We start from the raw sequence: 23,213 nt of genomic DNA on the forward strand, positions 1-23,213 counted from the left end.
CCTATACAGTCAAGAAGAAACTCATTCAGATAAGTTTTTATTAAATATCTTGATAGAAAACGTTGCTCAACCCCCCCCATATGACTGGCCCGAAAATGGCTGTTAGTATGCATAAAACTCATTATATACATTCTGAAATAACACATCAAGATACTAATATGTCTAAGAACATTCCTTTGCGTCACGAAGTGAAACTTTCACATGATTCTATCTATATAAATCAGCTCTAAGACCTTTTCAAAGCTAAATGAAAAACTTCTGCTCTAAATTACTATAATAAAGTCAATCAACGTTGCTTTTCTTGAACTGACCTTCAATAATAGCATTGAAATAGTTCATCTGACATTTCCCCACAATTGAGGGATTGTTGCATAGTCAGTCATTCATATTACAACAAACACTGATGTTCCAATACCCTGTGGCTCCCTTCAACGACAACTATCATTTTAAATGTGGCATCTTAGAGGGTATATATGGAGTATAACTGGGAATGGAGTTTGTAACAATGAACAATTAGCCCCACTGACTCACTATTGTTTATTGATCTTATTTAGTGAAATCCCTCCAGATGAGTTTAAAAGAGAGAAGGCAGTATTAGCCCAAGAGGAGGGTAGAACCCTCTACAGTTCAAAAGTCAACCGTGCCCAAAGATCCCGATTTTCAGGTAAGTTGCGAAACAACTTTATAGCTCACACCAAATCTCCTGCTCAAATTGGATTAAAATGTGTTCTCAATGACCAAGAGTACTGTGGGCTTTGAGCACAGCCTAGAGAGAAGAAAGATTGAGTGTCTGCTTGTGTGTGTCAAGAGGAGTGTGTGAGGGTCTACTTGTGTGTGTCAAGAGGAGGTGGAAGAGGTGCTCCTCTGCAGCAGTAGGGAGTGGCAGATGTCACAGACCCGTACAGGTCGAGGGTAGGAGGGCAGGGCCAACTCATTACTAGAACAACTGTTACAGTAGATATCTCCACAGTTCCTACAGTGGTGCTGCAGAGAGGGAGAGAAAACACAATGTCCAAGTATAACTATTTAACAAAAATGAGAGCGTTTCAATCAAAGGCATTTATACACGGAACAAACATTTTAAAAACGCAACATGTAGGTTTCATGAGGTGAAAACAATATCCCAGAAATGTTCCAAACACACAAAGCTTACGCTTAAATTTTATGCACAAATGTGTTTACATCCCTGTTAGTGAGCATTTCTCTTTTGCCAAGATAATCCATCCACCTGACAGGAGTGGCAAATCAAGAAGCATGATCATTACACAGGTGCACCTTGTACTGGGGACAACAAAAGGCCACAAAAATGTGCAGTTGTCTAAAGTTAAGGGCACGTGCAATTAGTATGCTTGACTGCAGGAATGTCCACCCGAGCTGTTGGCAGAAAATTCAATGTTAATTTCTCTACCTTAAGCAGCCACTAATGTCATTTTAGGGAATTTGGCAGTACGTCCAACCGGCCTCACAACCGCAGACCACATGTAACCACGCCAGCCCAGGACCTCCACATCCGGCTTCACCTGTGGGATTGTCTGAGACCAGACACCCGGACAGCTGATGAAACTGAGGAGTATTTATGTCTGTAATAAAGTCCTTTTGTGGGGAATAACTCATTCTGATTGAGTGGGCCTATTCCCTCCAGGTTCCACCCGTGGCTACACCCCTACCCAGTCATGTGAACTCCATAGATTAGGGCCTCATTTATTTATTTCAATTGACTGATTTCCTTATATGAACTAACTGTAACTCAGTAAAATTGTTGTCATGTTGCGTTTATTTTTGTTCAGTATAAATCTTTACATCTGCCACAGACCATAGTCCACAACTGATGGATGGACAGAGCTTTACCTTTCTGCGAGCGATAGAGAACTCCTTCTGACAGTGTTTACACTGTGTAGCCTCATCGTCTTTCAGCCAGGCTTGGCCCTGATGGACACGGACAGAAAACAATGCTCAATTACAAATAATTACAGAAATGAATGAGCGTGTGTATGTGGGGGTCATAGACTTCTCCTTGTACCTGAAGGACCCTATGACCAGCGGTGAGTTTCTATGTCTCGTCTGTTCTTCACTAGTAAACTCCATAGAGACTTGGTATAACGGTGGGCTAGGGGAAGTAATGTAGGACAGGGAACCCCTTACCTTCAGGGCTTTGTTGACCTCTTTGAAATCCTCCATCTTCAGTTTAGACCTATGAGAGAGTCACACAAAGATAAAACAGATGGAACAAAGGAAGTAAATGAAGAGGGATGTTAAGAGGATTAGGAGTGGGCCTAGTTCAGTACTCACTGGCTGAGCTGTAGGCCCATCTTCTGTAAAACTGTCTAGTACAGTACTCACTGGCTGAGGTTTAAGCCCATTTCTTGTAAGGCCGCCTAGTACGGTACTCACTGGCTGAGGTGTAGGCCCATCTCCTGTAAGAGAGTACGGTACTCACTGGCTGAGGTGTAGGCCCATCTCCTGTAAGGCCGTCTAGTACAGTACTCACTGGCTGAGGTGTACGCCCTACTCCTGTAAGGCCGTGTTAGGGAAGATTCAGAATTTGTTGGTAACATATGTAAGATGTTTTATATTTATTTAATGTGTGTAAGTTACTTCTCATCAGAATGGTATTTTGTATAATACTGTGGCGAGGTTGCAGTTATCTGTTCTATGTCAAGACTAAGTTGCATGGGCCGCTGAGAGAGGAGAGGTCAAAGTGTCATCATGTGTAAACATATCTTTTACTCCCTACCTTTCCCAGTGGGGAAAGGAGGGTGGCAGTGTCTGGAATCATTCTATGCTCCCTCTAATGTTGTTTCTATCTTAACCTATAGCCTCATTCTCCTCTCCGTGAGTTTGTCCAGGAGTTTGTATTTAAATCAAAATCAAATCAAATTTTATTTGTCACATACACATGGTTAGCAGATGTTAATGCGAGTGTAGCGAAATGCTTGTAACATTTAGAGTGGGTTGTATCTAAATGACAATTTGATATATGCCTGTTGATTTGGAGGATTGGTTTATGGTTCTGGGGTTTGGGAAAGGAGACAAAGCTAAACGATGAATTATGTCTATGTTGTCTGACTATGTGTGATCTTTGCTATAAAGGATCCCATTTTGCCATTGTGTGGGGACTCTCAACTTTTCATTAGAGATACTGAACTGTTGAAAGTCAAAATGCTATAGAGCTTATATAATTAAAAATGGACGTTGATAACTAACTCTGACTTGTGTGTGGTTTGCTCCCATGATTTGATAAATAGAGGAAATTTCCACGACATTTGGCGACGAGGAGGGGATGTGAATCTTCACTCGGTGACCGTTCCTACGATCTAGGTAAATAAATCGTGCACGAGGGATCCCCTAAAACTTGGGATCTCAGGGAGAACCACACTTCGGGAACGAAGCAGATGGACCAACCGTTGATCTAAGAGGAAGCGAGCCGAGTGGATACCACATCTCGAACTGAGTTTTTTTTAAAGAAAAAGGTGAGCGAACCACACACAGATTTGAAGTCGAGTTTTTAATTATGCCTGTTACGTATACTCTGAGCGTGAATTCCTTTGTAAGGAAGGCACCTTGGCGGCGTAAGCAGGGCCGAGTCAGAGGAGAGTAATCTGGGGGTTTTGTGGACTCAAAAGATACTATGCACTGTCCGGTTGCCAGTGACCAAGAGCCCTCCTGACACTGAATTGATCACAGTGGGGATTTGGTGAGGTCTGTCGGGGTGAGGGGCCAGGGTGACTGTGTGTTCTGGGTGAAACACGGCATTTGGTGAAGCCCTATTGGAAGAAGGACCTCATTCTGTGCGTCTGTGTGATTTGTCTAAGTGACCCTCAGATGTGGTGAATTCCAATTATTTTAAATGTGCTAGCCAGGTATGCCCTGGGATACTCTGTGTGAGTATGTAATAGTTGTCGGACCGTTCTGTGTGAGCGGGGTAGGGTTGACTCTGTGTGGGAAAACCTTTTGATGTCCTGTGTGGACGCCTGACCAGTTCTATGTAAAAATCTGAACAATCCTGTGTGGATGATCCTGAAAGTTCTGTGTGAGTACCTAAGATTTTTAAAGTTTTATATGGATTCTGTGAATTGTTTGAAATTATGATAAATGGTATGTGTGTATAAAGTAATGCGTAGAATGATTAGATACAATTTAAACCACCCATTCGTAGACTACGTAGGTTTTGAGTTGATATCTTAAATGGATAATTTGATAAAGATGAAGTTTTTAAGCACTATTAAAATAATCTACAAAATCTGGGAAATTGAGCTCTAGAAACTGATTAGAGTGTGTCCACTTTTGGTTATCTTACCCTAACGATGTAACTATAAAACGCATATTGGATTATCTCCGTCTGGGTGAAACATTTGAAATTAAACTGCCTTTAAGGTCTGAACATGTTATAATTTTTCTTCCCAGTATGAGAGAAGTTGCGGGTTTATTGAATAAACTGTTTTCCATAAAGTTAAAAGAGAATTCGAGGGATGCTCGATGTAATTTATAATATCGTACAAAGCCTAAGGTTTTCCATCAAACTAATTACCATTGCGTGATTAATGTGATGTAGTAAAGTAATTGAAAGACGTTGCATAAGTAAACATAATCTATTTTTATTAAATATCTGTTTCCTAGTCATTAACTGTCGATTTTATTCTTTGATTGCTAATATATTCATTTGGAATCTGAGAATCATAGCTGGAGTAACGTTTGTACTATTAAAATTGGGCTATTATTCTTCTGGGATAACCGATAGTGACGTGTTTTGATTTTACTTTGTAAATGGGGTTTATATCCGGAGAATTTTAGTTTTTCGCATTAGTGGTTCAGTGGTAGAATTCTCGCCTGAAACGCGGGAGGCCCGAGTTCCGTTCCCAGTCATGGCGCTGGCTGAATACAGAGTTTTTGATTGTAAATAATCTATTTGTATGTTTTGCCTGGAAAGTTATGGTCGCTAGTGTTTGTAGAAGAGATAAATTGAACGTTTTCAATAGATTGTTTAGGTTAAATTGATAGACTAATTCAATTTAAAATAATTAACGAAGCGAATTCTGATGCAAGACGATGTCTGTTCACTAAATTATCTGCTGGAATAATGTATTGAGAATTGGGTCGTATTTAAATTACTGTATCAATAGAGAAGACAGTTACCTAAATTAAAGACATTCTGAATGATAGCGGGGAGAGAATGGCAATGGAAAGTGGTTACCGAAATGTTTTTCATTCTTATAGATTGACTGACGCATGTTATAATTTTGACGCTGCGTGTTATTTTTAAAGAAATAGGATACATTTCATAAGTGTGGAGAGCAAAGAGAAGAGGAAGTTATAAAGTTGGGTTTAATCTTACGATAGAGGTAAAGAAAAACGTTGAAATGAGAGGGGTTATATTTTTGCCCACTGGGGGAAAAAGAAATAGGAAAGTTTAGTTGAAAGTATGGAAGAGAGTTAGTTGCTATGTTGGCTACTAATTGTCAGGGAAAGTTGCTGGAGGCAGGTAGATTGTTGCAGAATAACGAACATTTGCGTTATTAGGTTGAATATACAATAACCTTACTCTAATTGTTTTGACAGTTGTTCAGGTACATTTTTTTCTGTATTTCTAGCAGCTGATTCGCTAGGTGGGCATCATAGATTTGTGGCGTTTTTATTTACTGTATTAGGCTATGAGAATTGGGAGACTGGATGTCTGAATCATAAAACATCGTAAGGATAGATTCTGATGGTTATTGATTCTTGGTTTGATTGTTTAAGTAACACTAGTTAATTTGAGCAGGAAAGTTCATGTAGTCTAATGTTATAGCATGTTTCCATTATGTGGAACAATGTCAGGTCATTAAAGGTGATTGCTGGATTGAATAGTACACCAACCTGTTGACAGAAGACTGAATGGGTATGAATGTTGAAAAGCAAGATTGGGCCAAAGACTAGTATGCTAAGTGGGGGAGTATCATAGATTTTAATTATAGTGTTGTTACCGCAATAGTCAAAACAATTTCATATGTTTTGGGAATTTAGCTAGGTTGAATTTTGTATTTGAGTTCCTTTATAATTTGCTTTTTAAAAGAGGTTGGAATCAAGTATGATGCCTTGGCACTTAAAATCAGATACCACCAGGAGCTTTTTAGTAGTGGTTGTTTTTGAGGAACATGCAGACTGTGTTTTATTTTATTGAGATGTAAACATGAGTCTCTGAGCAATTTTGTCATCTGAATCGCAGACTGTGTTTTATTTTATTGAGATGTAAACATGAGTCTCTGAGCAATTTTGTCATCTGAATCGCTATAGTAGTGAGTTCTTGTGTAGTTTGTTATTTGCATGAATTTATCAATGTATCATCTGCATACATTGGAACTTCAGACCCTGTACAGAATAAAGGAAGATTATTAATGGATGTGCTGAACAGTATTGACCTTTGTGGATATCAGTGGGAAAAAAAAAAAAAAGTTTATTTTTATTTTTTAGATGAGACAGCACCGACTTTAAGGATTTTAGAATTGTTTTTAAAAAATCAGGATGGGTTTTTACTAAATTTATATCAACAGATTGAAATTATTAGGTTGCTGATTAAGAGTTTTTTTAGGAGTTGATTTAACTTAATTAAACATTGTATCATACATATACATTGATTTGATTAAAACTTATGATTAATGATTTGAGGTACAATGGAATTATCATTAGGTTTGGTTTATAGTGAGTTTGAGTTTCTGAATCGATGTAGTGTAAATGAATACTAAGAGTTTTTGTGTTTTCTCCGGGAAAATGGATATTTCACTGTCGCTCTCTGGAATGTTTCCAGGGACTATACTCTTGGGGAGAGTGAGTGAAATTGGGGCCATAAACTACCACATTGAAGGGGGCACTCACCACATTGGGATTTTAATGAGTTTTTATTTTCTGACTTTTCATTACACACGCATATTCTTTTGATAAAGGAATGTTCTGGGAACATGGAAATACAAAAATGTTTGGAACTAGTTGATTATTGTTTGCAAATTGTTTCATATAGTGAAAAACACTGCTTTGGAGGGTTTCGTATGACCTATGACCTTCTGATGACTTTCCGTTGTGGCTTGATCACCCGCATTGGAAAGCCATTTGGATAATACATTAGGGTAATTTGTAATACTGCTTTCAAAATAATTTGTGTAATTGGTAAATATGTTTCTTAATCCATATGTGTAATTTGGACCAGTGTGAAGAGGGAGTAGGGCATTGCTTTTAACTAAGGGTATGCTGCTTTAAGTCTATTTTCCTATGACCATAGGGGTTAAATAATCTTTCTTTGTGGAGTTTTTTTTTCAGTTTAGTGATTTTAATTTGATTAGGTTAGTTAGGGTTAGCTGAAATGTTGTTTTACATTACTCTCATACGGAGAGATGTGTGTAAAACATGGGGGAGGATTCAGTGTTGTTTTACATTACTCTCATACGGAGAGATGTGTGTAAAACATGGGGAGGTGTTGTTTTACATTACTTCAGGAGAGATGTTGGGGAGGATTTGTTGTTTTACATTACTCTCATACGGAGAGATGTGTATAAAACATGGAGGAGATTCAGTGTTGTTTTAATTACTCTCATGGAGATGTGTGTAAAACATGGGGAGGATTCAGTGTTGTTTTACATTACTCTCATACGGAGAGATGTGTGTAAAACATGGGGATTCAGTGTTGTTTTACATTACTCTCATGGGAGAGTGTGTAAAACATGGGGAGGATTCAGTGTTGTTTTACATTACTCTCATACGGAGAGATGTGTGTAAAACATGGGGGAGGATTCAGTTTTTTGAGGGTTTGAATTTGAATTGAAGTTATACAACTTAAGTGATATGTGAAGGAGTGTATTGTATTGTTGAGTGTATTGTATTTGTTGTGTTTGTTTTGTTCTATTCCCGAGGGGTATAGGTCTAACTTCTTGATCCTTGGCTCTACGATGGAGTTGACAGTGAGATGGGGAGTATAAACCAATTTGAAAGAATAGTTTCAATAGAATGTTTTGATATTCTCTGTGAAATATGTTTAGATATGTGTGTTAAGAATAATTGGTAAAAGTAATCATTTATCATGTAGTTAATGAACTGAACTAAACTGTTGTTCTGATCTGTTCTTTCGAGGTTATCATGAAAAGTGACATCAGACGGTATCTTAATGCATGGAAGAGATAATTGGACCGAATGGTGTGTGTACCTCAAAACCCCCTCTAACTGGCTGAAGAAGAGTGACAAAGGCATTGAAGGAGGCTTTCCAAACCACTTCTACTGAGAGAAAAGAACCAAGCCAGAAATTGGTGTACAGTATCAGATCTAAGCTATCAACTGCTTGTCTTTCATGTTTCTCTCATACAGTGAGAGTCCACTTGGAGTGATCATGGAGAAAGATCTGTTCTAACATTTTCTTATGATGCTGGTATGTTGGTTGACGAATGGACAAGACATGAGTGGTAAAGATGAGACATTGAACTGTTGAAAGTCAAAATGCTATAGAGCTTATATAATTAAAAATGGACGTTGATAACTCTGACTTGTGTGTGTGTGTGGTTTGCTCCCATGATTTGGTAAATAGAGGAAATTTCCACGACAGCCGTCTAGTACAGTACTCACTGGCTGAGGTGTACGCCCTACTCCTGTAAGGCCGCCTAGTACGGAACTCACTGGCTGAGGTGTAGGCCCATCTCGCACAGTATTCACTAGCTGAGGTGTAGGCCCATCCATGTAAGGCCGTCTAGCACAGTACCCACTGGCTGAGGTGTAGGCCCATCTCCTGTAAGGCCGTCTAGTACAGTACTCACTGGCTGAGGTGTAGGCCCATTTCCTGTAAGGCCGTCTAGTACCGTACTCACTGGCTGAGGTGTAGGTCCATCTCCTGTAAGCACGTCTAGTACAGTACAGTACTCACTGGATGAGGTGTAGGTCCATCTCCTGTAAGCCCGTCTAGTACAGTACTCACTGGCTGAGGTTTAGGCCAATCTCCTGTAAGGCTGTCTAGTATAGTACTCACTGGCTGAGGTTTAGGCCAATCTCCTGTAAGGCTGTCTAGTATAGTACTCACTGGCTGAGGTGTAGGCCCATCTCCTGTAAGGCCGTCTCCTGCTCCTGACAGGTCAGCTGGAGCTGCTTCTTCTCCTGACGAACTTCCTGCAGCTCCTAGAAACCCACAGAAACCAGCTCAGAAGAAAAACGGGAGCTAGACTTCTCTTCTCTCTCTCTGAGTGTGTGAGAGAGACACTGACCGTGTGTAGCCCCTGTATCTGTTGTAGTTGGGTGCGTAGCTCGGTGCTGTTGTCCTGTTCTCTCTGTAGAGCTCTCTGAATGGCCTGTCTCTGCTCCTTTTCACTGCGCAGATCACTCTCCAGACCCAGCCTAGAGAGACAGGGGAGAGTGGATCACAACGTGTGTGTGTGTGTATGTGTCTGTGTGTGTCCATACGTACCTCAGTGTGTCCAGGTTAGACAGCTGTTTCTGTAGGGAGTCTACTCTGCCCTCCAACTCGGTCCTCATGTCTCTCTCTGTCTGGTCACTCTGTCTTCGATCACGCTCAGAGTTCTGCAGTCTGAAAATACATGGGCTACAATTAGTTTTCAATCATGTTAAAACACAGAAACCATTACGGACACCACTCTGCACCACACACACACACACAGTCTTGTACAACTGACCTTGTGGGGGGACACAATTCAGTCCCATTCAAAATCTTATTTCCTCTAACCCTTACCCTAAAACTAACCCTAGTTCATTATCCCAAAGCTAATTCTAACCTTTACACTAAACCCCCTAGAAGTAGCATTTGACATTGTGGGGACTAACAAAATGTCCCCAGTTGGTCAAATGTAGTATGTTTACTATTCTTGTGGGGACTTGTGGTTAAACACGTCCACACAAACCTGTGCTCCATCTCTTTAATGGTGGTCTCCATCTGGTTCATCTTCTCCTCCAGTTGTCCCTCTTCCTCCTCCTTCCTCTGGGCCTCGCGCTCACAGTCCTACACACACACACACACACACACACTCTGTCAAGAGGTGTTGCTGCGTAAGTGAGAGTGTGTGTGTCATGCTTGCGTGAGCTTGTGTGTGTGTATTTCTGTCCGTGTGTGTTACCTGTGTCTTATGGAACATCTGCAGGTTGAGGGTTTTGACCTGGTCTAGTTGTTGTCGGAGGGCTTGCAGTGTGTCCTGTTTCTCATGTGTGTCTTTCTCCAGCAGCCTCATGGCCATCTCCATCTCCTGCTTTAGTCCTACCTGCAGCTTCAGCTCCCTCTCCAACTCCTACACACAGGAATAAAAGGTACAGGAACACACACACCTATTGTAGAGGCAGTATAACACATGCTAGTTAGCTAGGATCTCAAAGAAATGTAGAGAGTTGTTTATCTTGCTGTTTCTCACTCACACACACACACCTGTCTGATGCGTTTCTCCTCCTGGTACTGTTTCCACACCACACTGTACATCTCATCCAGGCCCTGTCGTGTCTGTCTGTATGTCTCCAGCTCTACTGCACTGTCCTCCAGGGTCGCCTAGGAAGTCACACAGGACGTGAAATGCCATATCTTCATATTGTCTGACTTAGATGACAGTCGTACAGACTGAAAACGGTTGTAGATGCATAGGAAGTGAGTGTCCCGACCTCCTCTTTCTTCTGACTGCTCTGGACGATGGTCTCATTCTCATGTCTCAGGGTTTCCTGTTCCTCCCGTAAAGAGTTGATCCTGTCTGTCGCTGCTGTCAGCTGTAGGGTTATAACACATCCATAAGCACTATGTAGGGTTATAACACCCCCATAAGCACTAGGGTTAGAACACATCCATAAGCACTATAGGTTATAACACATCCATAAGCACTATGTAGGGTTAGTTTTTTCCCCCTTGTGATTAATCTCATTGTCTGAAAGTGTTAAAATACACAGAAAACATCTAAACAGATCATCTATACAGCTAAAATCTACAATGCCATGTAAAAACAAGTTGACATTGAGGTTAAAGTGTGCTTTTCTCAATTTACCTAATTTTGCTAACTTACACAAAATGAAGACGTCAATATTCTTGTAAAGTTTACCAATTAACTTGATAATAATCTTTTTTTTTTTTTAATTGACAGCCCTAGACAATAGGGTTATAACTAGGTATGTGAATCTTTCCATGTGTCTACATACATGGGCTCAGATACGTTTTAGTTGGAAATGAGTCGGTGCGATTCGTTTTGATTAGAGCAACAAATCAATGCGATCCGATGCACTAACATTTGTTGCCAAAACACATTACTTTTCCATAAAAAATTTAATCTGCTGCTGAAGGATCTCATGAGCTAGGCCCCTGAGCTGGATCTGCCTGAGCTGAGTTGTGTGGGTGCTAGTAAGTGATGGATACTGACCAAAAACAAACGCAACATGTAAAGTGTTGGTCCCATGTTTCACGAGTTGAAATAAAACATACCAGAAATATTCCATATTGCACAAAGGTTATTTCTCAAATTTTGTGCACAAATGTGTTTACATCCTTGTTAGTGATCATTTCCAAGATAATCCATCCACCGGACAGGTGTGGCATATCAAAAAGCTGATTAAAACAGTATGCTCGTTACATAGGTGCACCTTATGCCGGGGGTAATAAAAGGCCACTCTAGAATGTGCAGTTGTCACACAACACAGTTGACTAAGTTTTGAGGGAGAGTGCAATTGGCATGTTCACTGCAGGAATGTCCACCAGAGCTGTTGGCAGAGAATTCAACGTTCATTTCTCTACCATATGTCATTTTAGAGAACTTGACAGTACATCCAACCGGCCTCACAACTGCAGACCACGTGTAACCACGCCAGCCCATGAACTCCACATCTGGTTTCTTAACCTGCGTGATCGAGTCCAGCCACCCGGCTCAGCTGATGAAACTGTGGGTTTGTACAACAGAAGAATTTCTACACACACTGTCAGAAACCGTCTCAAGGAAGCTCATCTGCGTGCTCGTCGTCCTCACCAGTGTCTTGACCTGACTGCAGTTCGGCGTCATAACCAACTTCAGTGTGCAAATGCTCACCTTCCATGGCCACTTGCACACTGGAGAAGAGAAGTGTGCTTTTCACGGATGAATCCCAGTTTCAACTGTTCCGGGCAGATGGCAGACAGCATGTATGGCGTTGTGTGGGCAAGTGGTGTGCTGATGTCAATGTTGTAAACTGAGTGCCCCATGGTGGCGGTAGGGTTAGGGTATGGGCAGGCATAAACTACGGACAACAAACACAATTGCATTTTATCAATGGCAATTTGAATGCACAGGGGTACCGTGATGGGATTCTGAGGCCCATCGTCGTGCCATTCATCTGCCACCATCACCTCATGTTTCAGCATGATAATGCACAGCCCCATGTTGCAATAATCTGGACACAATTCCTGGAAGTTAAAAATGTCCCCGTTGTTCCATGGCCTGCACACTCACCAGACATGTCCCCGTTGTTCCATGGCCTGCACACTCACCAGACATGTCCCCGTTGTTCCATGGCCTGCACACTCACCAGACATGTCCCTGTTGTTCCATGGCCTGCACACTCACCAGACATGTCCCCGTTGTTCCATGGCCTGCACACTCACCAGACATGTCCCCGTTGTTCCATGGCCTGCACACTCACCAGACATGTCCCCGTTGTTCCATGGCCTGCACACTCACCAGACATGTCACCGTCTTTGGATTGATGTGAACGACAGCGTGTTCCAGTTCCGGCCAATATCCAGAAACTTTCCACAGCCATTGAAGAGGAGTGGGACAACTTTCCACAGGCCACATTCAGCCTGATCAACTCTATGTGAAGGAGATGTGTTGTGCTCCATGAGGCAAATTGTGTGTGTGTGGGGGGTAGAAGCTGTCAATGTAAATAGTTTGGGTAGCCATTTGATTAACTGTGTTCAGTAGTCTTATGGCTGGGGGGTAGAAGCTGTTTAGAAGCCTCTTGGACCAACAAGGCTGTCATCGTTGTCGGTGATCAGGCATACTACTGTTGTGTTGTCAGCAAACTTAATGAGGGTGTTGGAATCATGCTTGGCCACACAATCGAGGAGGAACAGGGAGCACAGGAGAGGACTAAACACTGGGGCCCCTCAGGGGTGCGTGCTAAGAGTGAGTGTGGCAGATGTGTTGTTGTCACCCTTACCACCTGGGGACGGCCCGTCAGGAAGTCCAGGATCCAGTTGTGTTTAGTCCCAGGGTCCTTAGCTTAGTGATGAGCTTTGTGGGCACTATGGTGTTGAACGCTGAGCTGTAGTCAATGAACCGCATTTTCACATAGGTGTTCCTTTTGTCCAGGTGGGAAAGGGCAGTGTGGATTGACATTGCGTCATCTGTGGCCAGCCTTTCAAAGCACTTCATGGCTACCGACGTGAGTCATTTAGGCAGGTTACCTTCGCTTTCTTGGGCACAGGGTCTATGGTGGTCTGATTGAAACATGTAGGTATTATATATTCGGTCAGGGAGAGGTTGAACATGTCAGTGAAGACATAAAAAAAAAAGATGTACTAACCCCTCCACCACCCCCACCCTCTTCGGAGTGAAGACATTTGCCAGATGTTCCGCGCATGCTCGGAGTACACTTCCTGTTAATCCGTCTGGCTCTGCTGAATGTTGACCTGTTTAAAAGTCTTGTTCACATCGGCTACGGAGAACGTGATCATACAGTCGTCCGGAATAGCTGGTGCTCTCATGCATGCTTCAGTGTTGCTTGCCTCGAAGTGAGCATAAAAGGCATTTAGCTCATTTGGTAGGCTCGCGTCACTGGGCAGCTCGTGACTGGGTTTCCCTTTGTAGTCAGTAATAGTTTGCAAGCCCTGCCACATCCAACGAGCGTCAAAGCCGGCCGGTGTAGTATGATTCAATCTTAGTCTTGTATTGACGCTTTGCCTCATCTGAGGGTATAGCAGGATTTCTTATAAGTGTCCGGATTAGTGCCCCACTCCTTGAAAGCAGCAGCTCTAGCCTTTAGCTCGGTGCAGATGTTGCTTGTAATCCATGGCTTCTGTTTGGGATATGTATGTACAGTCACTGCGGGGACAACGTCATCAATGCACTTATTAATGAAGCCAGTGACTGAAGTGGTGTACTCCTCAATGCCATTGGACAACTCGGAGTGAGCTTCTCTTCTTCTCCCGCGTCGACCATGCAGTGCGGGTAGCAAAAGTGATTGCTGTCCTAGTTATTAAACTATTAAAGTTACCCTGTATATGACCATATATACTGATTGTTTAAAGCAAAACTACCAAAACTATTGCTGATAATAATCCAAAATATAATGTAAGCCCTGATCAGCATGCAGGCTATGGCCAGATGAGAGTAAGGTCTCCAGTAGTATTTTAAGGTAATTTCCATGAGCACCAACACGTGAAGCTCATAGGAACATTAAAACCAAATTGGGTGTCAAATGAAAGGTAAGAGTCTATATTTTAGAGTAATTAAGGCAAAGAATTATAATATATACAGTTGAAGTCGGAAGTTTACATACACTTAGGTTGGAATCATTAAAACTTGTTTTTCAACCACTCCACAAATGTCTTGTTAACAAACTATAGGTTTTGGCAAGTCGGTTAGGACATCTACTTTGTGCACGACACAAGTCATTTTTCCAACAATTGTTTACAGACAGATTATTTCACTTATAATAATTCAATGTATCACAATTCCTGTGGGTCAAACGTTTACATACACTAAGTTGACTGTGCCTTTAAACAGCTTGGAAAATTCCTGAAAATGATGTCATGGCTTTAGAAGCTTCTGCTAGGCTAATTGACATTATTTTAGTCAATTGGAGGTGTACCTGTGGATGTATTTCAAGGCCTACCTTCAAACTCAGTGCCACTTTGCTTGACATCATGGGAAAATCTAAAGAAATCAGCCAAGACCTCAGAAAAAAAATTGTAGACCTCCACAAGTATGGTTCATCCTTGGGAGCAATTTCCAAACGCCTGAAGGTACCACGTTCATCTGTACAAACAATGGTACGCAAGTATAAACACCATGGGACCACGCAGCCGTCATACCGCTCAGGAAGGAGACACGTTGACTCCTAGAGATTAATGTACTTTGGTTCGAAAAGTGCAAATCAATCCCAGAACAACAGCAAAGGACCCTGTGAAGATGCTGGAGGAAACAAGTACAAAAGTATCTATATCCACAGTAAAACGAGTCCCATCGACATAACCTGAAAGGCCGCTCAGCAAGGAAGAAGCCACTGCTCCAAAACCGCCATAAAAAAAGACAGACTACGGTTTGCAACTGCACATGGGGACAAAGATCGTACTTTTTGGAGAAATGTCCTCTGGTCTGATGAAACAAAATTAGAACTGTTTGACCATAATGACCATCGTTATGTTTGGAGGAAAAAGGGGGAGACTTGTTTTACACTGCCATGGTGTGGACGACCGTCTGTTTTACACTGCCCTGGTGTGGACGACCTTCTGTTTTACACTGCCCTGGAGTGGAGGACCTTCTGTTTTACACTGCCCTGGTGTGGAGGACCTTCTGTTTTACACTGCCCTGGAGTGGACAACCTTCTGTTTTACACTGCCCTGGTGTGGAGGACCGTCTGTTTTACACTGCCCTGGTGTGGACGACCGTCTGTTTTACACTGCCCTGGTGTGGAGGATCGTCTGTTTTACACTGCCCTGGTGTGGAGGACCGTCTGTTTTACACTGTCCTGGTGTGGAGGACCTTCTGTTTTACACTGCCCTGGTGTGGAGGATCTTCTGTTTTACACTGCCCTGGTGTGGAGGACCGTCTGTTTTACACTGCCCTGGTGTGGAGGACCTTCTGTTTTACACTGCACTGGTGTGGAGGACCTTCTGTTTTACACTGCCCTGGTGTGGAGGACCTTCTGTTTTACACTGCCCTGGTGTGGAGGACCGTCTGTTTTACACTGCCCTGGAGTGGAGGACCTTCTGTTTTACACTGCCCTGGTGTGGAGGACCTTCTGTTTTACAAGAAAGACAACATACCTAACGTAGATCGGGCAACGAGTGATGAACTACGAGCTAGGCAGTCAAACTGCATTTCTCTGCCTGTACATTATGCACTTACCATACATGTTTGGACAGATTTCTCGTGTTTCCGCCCTTACAAGAAAAAGTCTTGTGGCAACGAGCATTGTCAGCATCGCCTCTGGTGTAACAAACACTTTTAAACATTTTGTTCTCTCCGCCATCGTCAATAATTAAGAGCAGGGTCTTTCATGTGTGTGTGTGTGTGTGTGTGTGTGTGCTGTAGCGTCAGAGAGATCTCTTCTGGATAGGGAATAGAAAAAATGCATCAGATGAATGTCTTCATTTTATTGCAAATTAGAAATGGTTTATGAGAAAATGTGCAAGATAATGTTTATGTAGCAATAATAATTAGGAAATGTATTTTCTAAATTTCTCCAGTACCGAAAGCAGAACTCATAACATCGGAGCTTATCGATACTACAGTCTTTCATAATTTAGCCCCGGGGCCCGGTACCCATCCCTACTAATTAGTGACCTTAATTCATCAATCAAGGAGCGAAAATTCGCAGACACTCTGCCTTCTGTGGAATGAGTGACACCTGTGCCATTAATTGTTTTTGGTATAAAAACATTGAATTTGGCCTTAATGCTTTTAGCCCACAGAAACACATCGAATAATAGCTACATAAAATCTGTTTATCCATGTCTTTAACCCCTTATTTTAGGCACTAAACTATCTCCATATACCGTAGACACACACTTCCATTCATTTTTTAAACTGGTATCTGGCTAACTTCAGACTAGCCTTGTGGGGGTTGTGGGCACCCTAGAGCAAAACGTACGTGTTTGTGAGAGACTCACCTTTCCACAGAGGGGTCCTATTAGTGTGTAGCCCAAACTGTTGGGACGTTACAGACAGAAGTTGGCAGATCGGTAGGCTGTACCTACTTCAGACGAGTAACAATACGCTTGTGGAGGTCGTAGGGCAAAACGGAGAACACCATCGTGTTCGTGAGTTTCTTCTTTCCACAGACGGGGTAATAGTTTTACAGGCAAAGCAATTTGGACGCAAAGACGTGTTTGTGAGAAGAACGATTTTAGGGATGCCTTATGGTCTGCAGTGAATTGAGATGCATCCCAAATAGATATCTCTAACTTAATAAATCACTACAACACATTCAGAAGCTCCTCTGACCTCCTCAATGAGCTTGCTGTTGGTCTTCTCTATGGAGTCCATCTTGGCCTGCAGGTCAGTGACGGTGCAGCTCAGGTGTCTGTTCAGCTCCTCGATGTAGTGCTTCTGGTCCAATATGGCCGTCAACTTAGCATCACTGACAGAGAGAGAGAGGAGCGTGGTTTATGTTGATGGTTTATCTTTGTATCACTGAGAAAGAGAAGCGAGAGGAAAGGAAAATAGGACAAAACAAAGACAGTGTTTGGTGTGAGGGAGGAAAGACACCGATACTTACTCCTTAGTGGTCTCAGTGGTCATAGGGTCCTTCAGGTACAAGGAGAAGTCTATGACCCCCACCTGGGAGTCCAGGTCCTCTCCTTTGATACAGAGGTTAGCATCAATGACGTTTAGCCCCACCAGCATCCCTCCTATCACTGTCCCCTCCTCCTCCATCATCAACGCTCCTGGATCGTAGAACTCACTGTAGGAGGAAGGAGGCAGAGAGATTTCCTAAGATAGATATAATAACTACTGTAAACATGAATAGACTCAAAATGCTTAGCGGTAATTACATGTTTATTACACTGATTCAGTTCTAGCAACAGAGCCTTGCACTGTACTCACCCTAGGATGTCCTTACGGTCCAGCAGGGCTTTCAGGTAGTCAGACAACTTCTTCTGCATCAGGGCCAGATGCAGCCAGGCCCGAGCCCGACCCAACCCAGTCTTTAGGCCTGGCAGGTCTCTGGCACTGGTGGTAATATCAGTAGAATCCGGACACAGCTTCTGAACCAGCTCCAGAGGACCCCAAATAGACTTATTCTGATTGATGAATGACTTCTTCACTGCATAGGGAAAGAGAAAGATAGAAGAAAGGAGAATGTTTAGGTAGTGTTCAAAGGGTGAAAACTAGTTCCACAAGAATGCTACAGCAATTGGTTGTGCAGGCTTTCACTCCAGCACTGCAGTAACAAACTGACTGAGCTAATCAAGTCTGAAACACACCTAGTAGCGCTCCAGACTGAGGGTTGTCCTGTCACCCCTGTTCTAGAGCAAGTCTCACCTTTCAGTCCGTGTTTGAGGCACTGCTCCAGAACCACAAAGAACTGCTGCAGAGGTGGGTAGTCAGAGTCCAGGGTTCTGCCCAGACTCAGAGAAGACTGGATCAGACCCTTAATACTCAGCTTCATCATACTGAACAGGTTGGAGCGCTCCACAGCCATATGGTCCTTCACTGCTACAGACAGAGAGAGAACGAGAGAGAGAGAGAGAGAGAGAGAGAGAGAGAGAGAAATTGCTCAATGTAATTGAAGAATCCATACAATCTAACCCATTCTGAGAAAATTGGAAAACTCTAAACAAGCAACACGAAGAGTTATCTTTCCAAAATGGAGATGTATGGTGTTGGGGAATAATCAGAATTAGTTGGTAACATAGGTAAGATGTTTTATATTCATCATATGTTTGTAAGTTACTTCTCATCAGAATGTTATTTTTGTATAATACTGTGGCGGGGTTGCAGTATCTGTTCTATGTCAAGACTAAGTTGCTTGGGCCGGAGAGAGGGGAGTGGTCAAGCGTGTATCTCTTGGCTCCACAATGTCTGTGTGCCAGTCAATGTGTCTCTGTGATCTTGTCAAGATAGGATGGATTTGATATATGGCTGTTGATATGGAGGATTTGTTTATGGTTCTGAGTTTGAGAAAAGAACATAGTTTAGGAGACAAAGCTGAACAATAAATTATGCCTATGCTGTCTGGCTATGTGTGCGTCTTTGCTATAAAGGATCTCAGTTACAATGTGTAAGGAACTCTCAGAGAATTCATTGATAGACACTGAATTGATCTGAGAGTCACAGGGTTGTGATAGAGCTCATATAATTAAAGATGGACCTTGTGATAACTAACTCTGACTTGTGTGTGGTTTGCTCTCATGATTTGGTAAATAGAGGAAATTTCCACGACAATGGATAAACCACTTCTCCAATCTGTTTGTTATAGAGCCAAAGAACAAACAGTAAAAAAATATACATGATCAAATATAAATCCTAGAATCAACTATTAAAGACTACCAGAACCCACTGGATTCTCCAATTACCTGGAATGAACTAAAAGACAAAATACAAACCCTCCAATCCAAAAAGGCCTGTGGGGTTGATGGTATCCTAAATTAAATATACAGACCACAAATTCCAATTGGCTATACTTAAACTCTAACATTATCCTCAACTATGGCATCTTCCCCGATATTTGTAACCAAGGAATGATCACCCCAATCCACAAAAGTGGAGACAAATTTGACCCCAATAACTTCCGTGGGATATGCGTCAACAGCAACCTTGGGAAATCCTCTGCATTATCATTACCAGCAGACTCGTACATTTCCTCAGTGAAAACAATGTACTGAGCAGATGTCAAATTGTCTTTTTACCAAATTACTATATGACAGACCATGTATTCACCCTGCACACCCTAATTGACAAACAAACCAAAACAAAGGCAAAGTCTTCTCATGCTTTGCTGATTTCAAAAAGCTTCTGACTCAATTTGGCATGAGGGTCTGCTATACAAATTGATGGAAAGGGGTGTTGGGGGAAAAACATACAATGTTATAAAATCCATGTACACAAACAAGAAGTGTGCAGTTAAAATTGGCAACAAAAAAAAAATTCTTCCCACAGGGCCGTGGGGAGAGACAGGGATGCAGCTTAAGCCCCACCCTCTTCAACATCTATATCAACGAATTGGTGAGGGCACTACAGCAGTCTGCAGCACCCGGCCTCACCCTACTAGAATCTTAAATCAAATGTCTACTGTTTGCTGATGATCTGGTGCTTCCATCCCCTACCAAGGAGACCCTACAGCAGCACCTAGATCTTCTGCACAGATTCTGCCAGACCTGGGCCCTGACAGTAAATCTCAGTAAGACCAAAATAATGGTGTTCTACAAAAGGTCCAGTCGCCAGGACCACAAATACAAATTCCATCTAGACACCATTGCCTTGATCACACAACAAACTATACATACCTCGGTCTAAACATCAGCGCCACAGGTAACTTCAACAAAGCTGTGAACGATCTGAGAGACAAGGCAAGAAGGGACTTCTATGCCATCAAAAGGAACATAAAATTCAACATACCAATTAGGATCTGGCTAAAAGTACTTGAATCAGTCATAGAACCCATTGCCCTTTATGCTTGTGAGGTCTGGGGTCCGCTCACCAACCAAGAATTAAAAATGGGACAAATGCCAAATTGAAACTCTGCATGCAGAATTCTGCAAAAATATCCTCAGAGTACAATGTAAAACACCAAATAATGCATGCAGAGCAGAATTAGGCTGATACCCTCTAATTATAAAAATCCAGAAAAGAACCATTAAATTCTACAACCACCTAAAGGGAAGCGATTCCCAAACCTTCCATAACAAAGCCATCACATTGAGAGAGATGAACCTGGCAAAGAGTCCCCTAAGCAAGCTGGTCCTGGGGCTCTGTTCACAAACACACCTCACAGAGCCCCAGGATAGCAACACAATTAGACCCAACCAAATCATGAGAAAACAAAAAGATAATTACTTAACACATTGGAAAGAATTTATAAATATAAAAACAGAGCAAACTAGAATGCTATTTGGACCTAAACAGAGTACACAGTGGCAGAATACATGACCACTGTGACTGACCCAACATTAAGGAAAGCTTTGACCATGTACAGACTCAGTGAGCATAGCCTTGCTATTGAGAAAGGCCGCCGTAGGCAGACATGGCTCTCAAGAGAAGATAGGCTATGTGCTCACTGCCCACAAAAAGAGGTGTAAACTGAGCTGCACTTCCTAACCTCCTGCCAAATGTATGACCATATTAGAGACACATATTTCCCTCAGATTACACAGATCCACAAAGAATTTAAAAAACAATCTATTGGGTGAAATACCGCAGTGTGCAATCACAACAGCAAGATTTGCGACCTGTTGCCACAAGAAAAAGGGCAACCAGTGAAGAACAAACACCATTGTAAATACAACCCATATTTATGTTGATTTATTTTATTATTTTGTACTTTAACTATTTGCACATTATTACAACACTATATATGAACATAATTACATTTGAAATGTCTTTATTCTTTTGGAACTTTTTAGTGTATTACTGTTAATTTTGTATTGTTTATTTCACTTGCTTTGGCAATGTCAACATATGTTTCCCATGACAATAAAGACCTTACATTGAAATGTGGAGATAAAAATAGGCGGGAAGGGATCATAATCTGAGTTTCTGTGCAAAAGTATTATTTTTTTAAACCACTAAAACATGACCACGGTTAAATATAGACTGTTAGTCTAGATTTATGTTGCTTAAGCATGTCATTCTAATTTCCTCGCCAGGCAGGAGTCATGTGCTGTGTTGACAGCAGAGATGCAGAAGAGGGAAGTAGTTCAGCACGTAACTCCCTAGTAAGTTTGTATGCTTCCATATGGGCGTGAAATACAATAACCTTACGTGCCTGGTAGGTATTGGTTGGTGTCATTCTCGGTAGACTTTTGTTTAGTCGGACTGGTAGGAGAGCTAGCGGCAGATCCCGACGATGTTGCGTTTCTCAAAGCTGCACCGTAGCTGACCCCACTGCTTATCGTCTCGGTCGCCTTCCGTGCCAGCGACAGGATTGGTGTTGACCAATTGCTCTCGGTCGCCGGTTTGTCTATTGGCGCCTCTTCATCGCTACTAATGCCAACAGGGTGGCTGTCTGGAAGAACTTCCAAAACTTTGGGTTCCTCTTTGACGTCGCTTTCTTCAACAACTGTGTTTGTTTCCCTTACCTCGTCGGCCATTTTTTTTTTTTTTTAACTAATAGAACATGTGACTGCAGGCCAGAGCAATCGTCTATGATGCCTGCGAGAAGTCCAAAGTAATCGAATTATGATTTTCAGTGATTCAGTAGGTGTTCTTGGATTCGTGTCACATCGTTTAAAGTGTTTTCTTTCCATATAAATAGTGAAAATAATATGTTACGACATTTTTAAGCGAAGCTAACTATTGGGGACAACAGACAATGTTTATGAGGTTATAGATGTGTATCCATTTCAAGCCACTAGATGTCCCTATTGGTATTGTCCCGTGTCCTTCAGGTGTGTATCCATTGCGTATGAAGGTATATGATGAAACTGAGGTTACAGACCTAGAACTGCATTCAGATCAGTAGCTTTTGGTTGACAACATATTATTATAGATTTAAACCAGTTTAAAACATGTTTAGCTGGTTTCCAGGTTATAGATTAAGTCTAGTCCTGGACTAAGTGGATCTTTCAATAGGGAATCTCCATTGAATCTCCATGGCTTTTAGTCCATGACCAGGCATATTAAACTGTGCCATATTATTAAACTGACCCTGAATGTCATAATTTGCTATATTTTTCTATTAATGTAGTCACAGGTCAAACGCTAACTTTTCACAAGTCCTTTATTCACATTCATTCAAATGATACAGAAAGAGGCACAATATGATCAGCGATATGATGTGACACAATGCACTTTTCTGTTATTTTTTCAACTAAAATGCAGTCAACAAAATTAGACACATTTTTATTTAGCCTACATTCGTTTGTTGTAACTTTATAACCCATGTACATGGCTTAAACCACTCTATAAGTACAGTTGAAGTCGGATGTTTACATACACTTAGGTTGGAGTCATTAAAAGTTGTTTTTCAACCACTCCACAAATTTATCGTTAACAAACTATAGTTTTGGCAAGTCGGTGAGGACATCTACTCTGTGCATGACACAAGTAATTGTTCCAACAATTGTTTACAGACAGATTATTTCACTTATAATTCACTGTATCACAGTTGCAGTGGGTCAGAAGTTTAAAAACACTAAGTTGACGGTGCCTTTAAACAGGTTGGAAAATTCCAGAAAATGACAGGCTAATTGACATCCTTTGAGTCAATTGGAGGTGTACCTGTGGATGTATTTCAAGGCCTCCCTTCAAACTCAGTGCCTCTTTGCTTGACATCATGGGAAAATCAAAAGTAATCAGCCAAGACCTCAGAAAAATAATTGTAGACCTCCACAAGTCTGGATCATCCTTGGGAGCAATTTCCAAACGCCTGAA

The 23,213-nt window shown here is 41.8% G+C and overlaps 1 protein-coding gene across 4 annotated transcripts; it reads right to left on the bottom strand.

The window, feature by feature from the left end:
- Positions 1-70: 70 nt before the first annotated feature.
- On the bottom strand, positions 71-21,955 carry LOC112221187 (RUN and FYVE domain-containing protein 1). Of its 4 annotated transcripts, XM_042303314.1 has the most exons (16): positions 21,607-21,955; positions 18,165-18,338; positions 17,727-17,946; positions 17,398-17,583; positions 17,124-17,259; positions 10,603-10,704; positions 10,376-10,492; positions 10,074-10,241; positions 9,861-9,958; positions 9,410-9,529; positions 9,210-9,339; positions 9,029-9,123; positions 2,143-2,191; positions 1,849-1,926; positions 1,409-1,532; positions 850-984 (listed from the first exon to the last, which is right to left on the bottom strand). In XM_042303314.1, the coding sequence occupies exons 1-15, from the start codon at positions 21,929-21,931 to the stop codon at positions 1,410-1,412; spliced, it is 2,121 nt and encodes a 706-aa protein (XP_042159248.1). In that variant the 5' UTR covers positions 21,932-21,955; the 3' UTR covers positions 850-984; position 1,409. The 4 variants fall into 4 exon arrangements, with proteins under 4 accessions (XP_024239111.1, XP_024239110.1, XP_042159249.1 ...); XM_024383343.2 differs by lacking the exon at positions 1,409-1,532 and having other exon boundaries at positions 71-984; positions 18,165-18,335; positions 21,607-21,954; XM_024383342.2 differs by lacking the exon at positions 1,409-1,532 and having other exon boundaries at positions 72-984; positions 21,607-21,954.
- Between the last annotated feature and the right edge of the window lie 1,258 nt (positions 21,956-23,213).

This window comes from Oncorhynchus tshawytscha, linkage group LG21 (assembly GCF_018296145.1).
Source record: "Oncorhynchus tshawytscha isolate Ot180627B linkage group LG21, Otsh_v2.0, whole genome shotgun sequence".
Lineage (NCBI taxonomy): Eukaryota > Metazoa > Chordata > Actinopteri > Salmoniformes > Salmonidae > Oncorhynchus > Oncorhynchus tshawytscha.

What these genes read in the sequence shown, in the direction of transcription:
- LOC112221187 (XM_024383342.2), bottom strand. Translation starts at nt 21,931, where the DNA reads ATGGCCGACGAGGTAAGGGAAACAAACACAGTTGTTGAAGAAAGCGAC. An exon ending in GCAGTCAGAAGAAAGAGGAG is followed by an intron (nt 10,493 to 10,602) that starts GTCGGGACACTC and finishes GTGACTTCCTAG; the next exon opens with GCGACCCTGGAGGACAGTGC. An exon ending in TCTAACCTGGACACACTGAG is followed by an intron (nt 9,340 to 9,409) that starts GTACGTATGGAC and finishes CTGTCTCTCTAG; the next exon opens with GCTGGGTCTGGAGAGTGATC.